Source organism: Saccostrea cucullata, unplaced genomic scaffold (assembly GCF_032062105.1).
Source record: "Saccostrea cucullata isolate Sc308-1 unplaced genomic scaffold, CSIRO_AGI_Scuc_v1 ctg17340, whole genome shotgun sequence".
In the NCBI taxonomy this organism is placed as follows: domain Eukaryota; kingdom Metazoa; phylum Mollusca; class Bivalvia; order Ostreida; family Ostreidae; genus Saccostrea; species Saccostrea cuccullata.
In genome coordinates, this window is record NW_026933995.1 from 1 (window position 1) to 9,658 (window position 9,658).

A 9,658-nucleotide genomic window follows, 5' to 3' on the forward strand; every position below is an offset into this window, starting at 1 on the left:
ACAAGTAATAATTCCTATAGCGTACCAATCTATGGAATCAGGCTGAGCACTAACAAAAATGCTGGCTCGGATATTATATCTATACAGAACCTATATAAAAACAACAATCACAGGTTCGGTCGTAATCTCAAAACAATATTTTAGCTGATCTTAAAAATAATAAAACTGTACAATTTACAACATATACATCCAGTGTTGCTTATAATCAATATGATTACTGAAAAATACTACTTTACAAGAGACAATGAACTTTATTTCAAAACTTCACTCGTTCTCTCTTTCAATCAAAGAAATTATGTTACGTAAAGATAGAAAGATAAAAGTAGAAAAATAGATAAAACTTGCTGTGTGTGTCTGTATTCAAATACTCAATGTATGTAATAATCTTGAAATGTAGTAAAGCCCAAATATGGTCGAGACAAATCTCACAGCCGGTAACGTTGGCTGTCCGTGCGAGAAGGAAGTGCCCCCGCACATCACATCGAACAATAGAAAACTTACCGCCAAACCCTTGGCAAATAAAACTACGTAACTCGTAATGTCAAAGGTCAAAAAGGTCAGCCAGTAAGAATTAGTATTGAACATGCAAAGTGCAATGATGATAATGATATCTATAAAAAAAACTTTGAGATAAATAAATATTCTTTATTAATCATTTATTTATTAAAAACCACTCTGTCACATATACACTATAATAGTAACGTTTATAGCAAGTTGCCGTGTAAAGTTCTTGAAGGACATTTGTCAAGAGAAGGGTTGGAACATTTGAATACATACCAAATCAAAAAATTATAATGGCAGAACTCTTTTGTTAAGAAATAATTATTTAGTACGTGAAGAAGGGGGAATCTGCAAGTTACTGTATACAGCTAGGGAAATTGTCGCCATTTTTAAAGCTGGGCGAGTTTAAAACAACTCGAATTCAGAGAACATAACATAATTTCCTAAACATAATTAATAGAGGGTGTTTGGGGCTATTACTAAGCTTCTACAAGTTCCTATATAACTTTCAGTGTGTAGACAAAATACATCATATAGTATATCTCGACATTTAAATTGTGTAAGAAAACAAGCTTAATGTCTTAGTAGGCATTTAAATCATTAACATCTAAGAACAGAGAATTACTTGACTGTATATACATTTAAAACATCCTGAAAAGACAAAATAACAATTATTTGAACAAAGAAAGAAGTAAATTAACTGGTCACTATACATGAATTGGTGGCGGCCATGTTGGATTAATTGGTAAGCATGACAAATTCTTACGTACAATAGCTTTAATACATTTCAGTTCACTTTAACGTTTTTGTGGTAAATCTGATATAGATACTGTGCCGGAAAGATTATTTTCTATTTTTTTAATCAATCAATTGCAGTCCTACTGATCAGCTAAACATAAAGCATATTCATTATGTAAATTTGTGCACTAAATCTTACTCTTACATGTATAAAATATAAAAAATGAGAAGCTGACTTCAACAATTACTACTCAAGGAGATGAGTGGCGCAGAGAAATTGAAACCATTGTGAAGAATATAAATGCCGAAATTGCTGTCCTGAAAAAGAAACACCTGACAGCCTTTACTAAGCAGAAAGAGGAAATCATTAAGAAAAATTCTGCTGTGAAAAAGAGCATTACTGACATGTAGAAAATTCTAAAAAAAAAAAAAAACAAGGATAAGTCCCTTATTTTCTCATACCAGCCTAGAAACGCGTAATATTTAGAAGATATCCGCCAAAGCTCAAAGCTTCATTACCCAAGTTTTCTGCGCAACCAGTCCACAAGGATATTGTTTGTCAATAATTCGGTTCCATGACAAAGTTATCCATTGAAACAGTGGAACATAGAAGTTACATCCACGTCCTAGATAGAGATGGACAGTTCCTCCGTTACATAAATAACTGCAATCTTCAGAGTCCACAGGGTTTGTGTGTAGATTCCAAAGGATATATTTTTGTGACTGAGCTAAAAAAGCGGTAAAGTGAAGAAAATCAAATACATTAAAATGTTATAAACCAAATACTTATATTTAAAATATTATTTTTTTCTCCAAAATATGATAATAACACTCAAACTTTTTGTTTATTTTTTAATTAAGGCCTGTAATTCCGTTTAATTTTTTTTTTCAAATTTACACCCACTGGTATGGTGTTACATGTACAATTTCATTAACGCAGCAGTGTTATAACAATTTTTGGTCAGTGGAGTAGAATAGTGTAATATCTAAATTTCATAGTCTGACTCTAGTGCTACATTTACAGGCATTAAGCATTCCTCATTGTTGAGAATTGTATGAACTTTACATTTTGGCACTATGATAAATATTCCATAAGGGACAGTTTGTTGTTTATACATTGTGTAAAAACTGTGGATTATGTGATAGAAATCATTGTTTAGTTCATTTATTTAAGTCAACAGACTAATACAAGATTATACTTTAAAACTGTAGATTTTTACTTTTAATTCACCTGAGCTGGAAGCTCAAGTGAACTTTTCTGATCACATTTTGTCCGGCGTTCGTCTGTCTAGCTGTCTGTCTGTCTGTAAACTTTTCACATTTTCATCTTCTTCTCAAGAACCACTGGGCCAATTTCAACCAAACTTGCCACAAATTATCCTCAGGTGCAGGGGATTCAAGTTCGTTCAAACGAAGCGAATGGCCAAGCCATCTTCCAAGGGGAGATAATTAAGAATAAGTGAAAAAATTAATGGCATTTAAATTTTTTTTTCTCAAGAACTAATGGGCCAGGAAAGATGCATCTCATGTGGAAGCATCCCCAGGTAGTGTAGATTCAAGTTTCAAATCATGACCCCTGTTGGGTGGGGTCACTATGGCCGGCCAAAGTTCAACGTAGAAAATGTAAAATTCTTTTAAAATCTCCTTCTCAGTAAATAGCAAAGCCATAATTGGTCACAACCCTGCCCTACCCCCTGGGGTCATGATTTGAACAAACTTGCATTTACACTACTTGAAGATGCTTTCATATAAATATGACCAATCATGACTTTGTTATTCTCCAGAAGAAGATTTTTAAAGAATTTTCCTATATATTTCTATGTAAAACTTAAGTCGGTCAGTTTGGCCCCGCCCTACCACCGGAAGTCATGATTTGAACAAACTTGAATCTACACTACCTGAGCATGCTTCAATAAAAATATGATGAATTATGGCTTGGTCATTCTTCATCAGAAGATTTTTAAAGAATTTTTCTATATATTTATATATAAAACTTGAGTCGGCCATTTTGGCCCTGCCCTACCCCTGGGGATCATGATTTGAACAAAATTGAATCTACACTACCTGAGGATGTTTCCCCATAAGTTTCATCTTTCCTGGCCCAGTGGTTTTTGAGAAGATTTTAAAAAATATACCAACAAATTTTCATTAATACCCCATTATCTCCCCTTGATTGAAGGCGTTATAAAAAAACTTTTATTTCATTAAAAGAAAAATAAGTAACGTTAGGTGCCTGTGATTCAGAGCTATGTAAAAATATATTGAGTAGACTGTTAACTTTCAGTTATTTTATTTGACCTAAACAGTATAAAGTAATGAAAATACATTTATTAATCACATTTTATTATATCTGAAATAATAAATACAGTAGAAATTTACAGAAGGAAGCCCTAAAAGACAATTTTGCAAAATATTTATATTCTAAAAACCTGGTAGATGATTGTTATATAAAGCAATATGACACTAGCAAATGTCAATCTAAATAGCTATGAAAGACTTTCAAATGCAGTGTTTAATGTTTTTAATTTCCTACATTTAATTCTAATCTTTAGCTACATTTAATTTCATTGGCTAGAAATATGAACAGAAATATGGGAAAACATGCGTAAAACAAAGTACATGTACCAGGGATTTGCAATATGTATTAATAAAATTAGGTTGACTTAAGTTTACAATGTGTTTTATAGGGAATAAAAATCACTTTCCTGTAGTTTGCTATAAACATGTTTTACAGTAATCTTGTAGGCTTTTTTCTGTACTTGAACTGAGAAAAACATCAACTGCATTTCAATCCATCTAAGTAATCCCATATATCAGAAATCTATCATAGCTGGCTCTATTTTTCTTCTGTCCAGCTGAACTTTCTCTAGTTTTTCTGACAAACAACCACTACCACATGAACAGTTTTCACATTTTTTCTGTGTGTTTTGTGATTCTGAGCTCTCTGTTGCTAGTGTTCCTGATGCATCATCAGTGGTCTCTTTAGAAGTGTCTGTATTTGTACCAATGTCATTAGCTTCCGTCTTCTGGGCCAACATTTCATTCAGCTAAATATGAAAATAAAATTTTTAATTTATTCCTCTTAAACAATAAGCCATGCATAGGAAAACTTTAATTGAATATTGTTGTGTACATTTTAAAATAAAAAACTTCCAAAAAAAAAAAGTTTCACTATAAAGTTGAACATTAAAAAAAAATGTTTGGAACATGAATACCATTTTTCATATTTTTTGCAAAACATTTTACATAAAAAAGAACTTATCCATGTTTACAGAAAAAACACTAACCTTACGTCTCTCTTTGTGACTTTTCCCAATTCCAAGTCTGTGAATGAAAATAGCAATGGCCATTCAAAATACTTCCAAATATACACTCTATCTAAACATTTCAAACTATTTTTAATATATTGTAATAACATACACATTTACTAAATTAATAAGTGTATACCTTGGCAGTCCTCTGTTAAGTCCCTCCAATAGAATACAGGCCTTACACAGGGGATTACTGGAGATATAGCCACACCTCTCACAAGTACCTGTCAACAGAAATAAAATATTTAAAAAGTTCAAGCCAACGAAAATAAAATATTGATATATGACCAGCATTCAATAGAAATACAACAATGGCCTGAACAAGGTGCCACGAAATCTAAATTACTGGAAGAGGCAGCCTTCTAATTGTTTGATGTATAGAAGTAAATATCTCCCTGTGAACCTCTGGCATGCTGGAATAGATAGAACCCTATTCCTAACACCCTAAGAGGGCTAGGATCTTGAAATTCATCATCTTTGTATCCCTCTACCTATTGATGCTACATGACAAATTTGGTTGAAATTAGTTGAGTGGTTCCAGAGGTTGAAATGTTCAAAGCAAACTTCCAATGCACCAACCATAGCACGATGTAAAATGTATGGACAAAAAGGGATATTAATATGTCACCCAAGTGATTCAGTTTACCTTAAATTCCACCAAAAGCATACATTCTAATTATGAATGAGCATGTTTATTTATCCAATTTCATATATGTATTAATTCTCTTTATGCATGTAAACACTTAACATTCACTAGAAAGAGGTACCTTGTACTGGAAGCTTCACTGCTTTCTTCACTGACAAACTCTCCCCAGAGTGAATAATGTCTGAAATTATGTATACATGCATCACTTTTGAGACAATCTATCTTCTAATGCTAATTCATAAAAATAATATAAAATTGAAATTGATTTATTTGTTTGGTAGTCAGAATACACTCAAGGCATGCAAGAGATATTATTGTTTTACATATTAAATGTAATTGGTGCCCAAATGACACTTTCATATGCATTGCTACTTTTTACAATAATATCTTTTTGAAATTGTATGTATGAGATTTTGACCTACCAATTATTGCACTAGGTCGGATTTTTTCCAAGTCTTTTATGTAAGCCCTAGCAAATCCCCTATATAAGGAAAAAACGAAATAATAGAAAAGTTACAGTCAAACCTGTTTTAAGAGGCCACCTTTGGGAAGTCTGGAAACTGGCCACTTAAGACAGGTGGCCTCTTATTCCAGTTTGCCCTGGAAATAGCCAGTCGGCCAATAAATAATCAACATTAAGCACTACTCTTAAATTGATTAATTAGATAATTTAACAGGTAAATTTCACAAAAGTTTTTTAGGTGTATATATATTAATTCATGCTCAAAAAAAAAAAGAATTAAATAATTCCAAATTATTAAGGTTTGTGCATGTTTCTGTTCCTACATATCAGTTAAAAGTCATACATTCTTCAGTGTGATTTTTTTTACATTGAAATATTAAGTAAACTCTTTTAATTAGCATTTGAAGAAATATATGTGCTTTACTATTATCTCTTTTTTATTTAAAAAAAAATAACACACACTTAAATAAAAAGATAGTTTAGTTGTAAATAAAACAAAGTCTAGACATTTATTTGAGTAAGTTCAAGTAATGTTCAGCAGTGTAACCCCCCCCCCTTTAATTAATCGGCGATTACCCTACTTGCTGGAGTTTTTAAAGTCTGGTCTTTGTTTTTATATATAGCTGTCAGAATTTCTATGTAATATAGATAGACACACAAATAAGATTAACCAGTTGACCACAGAGGTGTATTTACGCAGTTGAAAATCATTCTACAACACAGGTGTCCTGTGCAGTAGAGCTTAACTAATCCCTATCGTCTCTTGAGAGTGAAATTCACGAGATAATCATGCACTTTGTTTTCACAAGAGTAGCAATTAGGGTTTCTACATGGAATCAAAATCTAAAAGGTGTGAAAATATCGATAGCCCTGTATTAGGTCACATACTCTCAGTAAACATTCAAGGTAATGATGAATTAATATCGAAAAGTACAAAATCTAGTAGAACTATTATCTTTAAGATTGACTTTCTTTAGCTCTGAAAAAATATTAATTGTAATTAAATTCTTTTAAACTTTCATCTTAAAAAATAATTACAAAATGGTCTAACAGGAGAAATAAATTTTTTTGATTAACACAAACAAAGTTCAGCGTATCTAGAAGTAATTTGTTTGATTTCTTTAATAGGTCAAATTGACTATCGAGCATATAATTACCCAAGCGAATGTTTTAAAAAGACGTGATAGGATTGCAACAAGTGACGAAATGGCCGCTTATTTCAGTGTCCATAAGGCTGTGGGTGATGATTTGAGTGGTCGCTGGCCGCGTTACACAGGTGGCCGTTTATTCCAGTTAAAATTTATAGTAAAAGTCGTCGGGGGGAACTGAAAGTGGCCGCTGACCGGGAGTGGCCGTTGATTTCGGGTGGCCGCTAAGACAAGTTTGACTGTACATTCAAAAATTAAAAATGATATATTAATTCATTTCGAAAGACATAGAAGAGTCTTACCTATAAGCATTGGGTGAGTATATACACTCCGTGGAGAAGTAATCCAGTTTCTTAAAGTAGGCATACCTAGTCAAAGGAAATAAATTACATGTATATTGTCTGTTTCTCTAAATGTACTAAAAGTTCTCTTCACTCAGGTATCAAAAAATTGTGATTTAGAACCATGTTGAAGATATAGAAGAATGACTTACATGACAATCTCTTTTTCGTATGTATACTTGAATGGTTTACTTCTGGGGAGGGCTCCCTCAGTACCCTGTTTGAAAAAAAAATCGTTTTGAAATTATCTTGTTCAGTTCTTCAAATTCCTGAATTCAATTATTTATTGTTCAACCCTTGTTATGGTCAAGTTAGCATTTCATTCAAGATTGTAGTAGGTATATATGAAATGCTAGGTAGTCACCATGATCTTGAGCACAGGCCAGATTTATAAAAAATTCTACCACGGTTATTGAAATCTTCAAAGGAAGCCGTGGGACATTATTCTCCATTCTACCACGGTTATTGAAATCTTCAAAGGAAGCCGCGGGACATTATTCTCCAATAGACAACGAACGTCATCAAAAAATTATCAGATCAGAAACATGTATCAAATCTGAACAATTCAAATGCATGTTTGGCTGTAGAATGAAATACTTGATTAGACCGCATCGATGTGTCGTCTTTTGCAGTATAAACACCGTAAATTGCATCAAGTTGCTGATGAATGTCGGTTTTTATAGCTAAGCGGGGCTATTCCACGGACCTCCCTACACATTAAACAACGTGATTTTAGCAGTAAAACAAGAACATGATTTTGTTTTTGTATATTCATTTTAACTGATCAATACATATTACGAACAAATTTGTAATTAAACAAGACTGTTTTTAATGCAAGGAAGGCTCAAATATCTGCATTCCATATATAGGTAAGTCAACAAAATTTCTCTCTGGTGTTAAATAGAACAGCGTAATCGAGACATGGTGACCTAATTCGTTTCTCTATAGAGGAAACAATCGGCCGTATTTATCGTCCTTGGTAGAATAAAAATAAAGTCCGCGTTTTCGTCAATGTTGCAGAATAACCTCCGAGGTCTCGAAATGTTGTTTGAAATATATAAAAGCCTCGGCTAACGCCTCGGCTTTTATATTTCAAACAACATTTCGAGACCTCGGAGGTTATTCTGCAACATTCACGAAAACGCGGACTTTATTTCTTAATTATTTTATGTTTTGTGTACATGTAATTGACATCTGACACTGTTTATTTTGTTACCGTGGTGATTGCTGTACACCTCTGTAATCTTCCAATGTCACCTCTCAGTACTGAAAATTATACAATGATGAAATTTATCACACAAATTAAAAAATTCATGCTATTATGAAATCTCTGTTCTGTTTTTACAGGCACATCAATTATACATTGTACAAGTAACCAAAATATAGAATCAGCATTTCAAACATACATAGAAATGTAAAATAAGTGTATTGCATTGAAATATTTCAATCAAATAGTAACTGACAAATTTCCAAACATCTTGCTGTGAAATCACTCATTTTTGAGGGATTTTAACTTCTGTTCTTATTTCATGGTATGAGAAAAAACCAAGAATTCATGTACAAAATGTGAAAGCTGCATACTGCAGTATAATGTTTCTCCTTTACCAAGAAATCATATTCACCGTCCACTCAAAGCAATTATTTTCATAAAATCTCAAAAATTTGACCTCCATGATTTTACAGTAGTATAGTTCATTTTTCAATGTTACAGTTTAACTTACCATTCATAATCACAGTCTCAGCTATGTCATCTGCATTGTGTCCTGGAAGTAAAAAAAACAGATTCATAATGAATGACAAACTGTATCAAATAGCATTCCTTCAAAAGATTAATTTAAAAAAGGATAAAAAGATTTTAACCTCTAAATTATAGAGAAAAGGAATAGAAAAACTTGTTTTAATAAACAACAAGAGGACCATGGGCCACATCGCTCACCCGAGCACTGTTCCAAGGAAAAAGTAGAATTGGTTTAAAATTGAAATTATAATTAAATCCAAAAGTAGTCCCATGACCAATCATGGCTTTGCTATTCTTGAGAAGTTTTTAAAAAAATTTTCCTATATATTTCTATGTAAAACTTTCGTCGGCCATTGTGGCCCCACTCTAACCCCGGGGGTCATGATTTGAACAAACTTGAATCTACACTACCTGAGGATGCTCCCATATAAATATGATCAATTATAGCTTTGCCATTCTTGAGAAGAAGATTTTTAAAGATTTTTCCTATATATTTCTATGTAAAACTTTCGTCGGCCATTGCGGCCCCACTCTAACCCCGGGGGTCATGATTTGAACAAACTTGAATCTACACTACCTGAGGATGCTCCCATATATAAATATAATCAATTTTTTATGGCTTTGCTATTCTTGAGAAGAAGATTTTTAAAGAATTTTTCATATATATTTCTATTAGTGGTGGCAAATTGGACAACTTTTAGTAACCGGTTACTCGCTTCATCTTCCGATTGAGGACCCGGTTACTCGGATGATTTTTGGTAAAAGTATCAAT

The 9,658-nt window shown here is 32.7% G+C and overlaps 1 protein-coding gene across 1 annotated transcript; it reads right to left on the reverse strand.

The window, feature by feature from the left end:
- Nucleotides 1–3,969: 3,969 nt before the first annotated feature.
- Nucleotides 3,970–8,936, reverse strand: LOC134239766 (cytoplasmic tRNA 2-thiolation protein 1-like). Its single transcript, XM_062721917.1, has 9 exons — nt 8,870–8,936; nt 8,365–8,414; nt 7,301–7,365; nt 7,110–7,175; nt 5,619–5,677; nt 5,318–5,377; nt 4,687–4,774; nt 4,527–4,563; nt 3,970–4,286 (listed from the first exon to the last, which is right to left on the reverse strand). The coding sequence occupies exons 1-9, from the start codon at nt 8,934–8,936 to the stop codon at nt 4,053–4,055; spliced, it is 726 nt and encodes a 241-aa protein (XP_062577901.1). The 3' UTR covers nt 3,970–4,052.
- Nucleotides 8,937–9,658: the final 722 nt, after the last annotated feature.

Excerpts from the sequence above, each read along its gene's own strand:
- LOC134239766 (XM_062721917.1), bottom strand. The coding sequence starts at position 8,936 with ATGAATCTGTTTTTTTTACTTCCAGGACACAATGCAGATGACATAGCT. Across the intron at positions 5,678-7,109 it reads TACTCACCCAATGCTTATAG|GGGATTTGCTAGGGCTTACA; the intron begins GTAAGACTCTTC and ends TTCCTTATATAG. Across the intron at positions 4,564-4,686 it reads CTTAACAGAGGACTGCCAAG|ACTTGGAATTGGGAAAAGTC; the intron begins GTATACACTTAT and ends TTTCATTCACAG.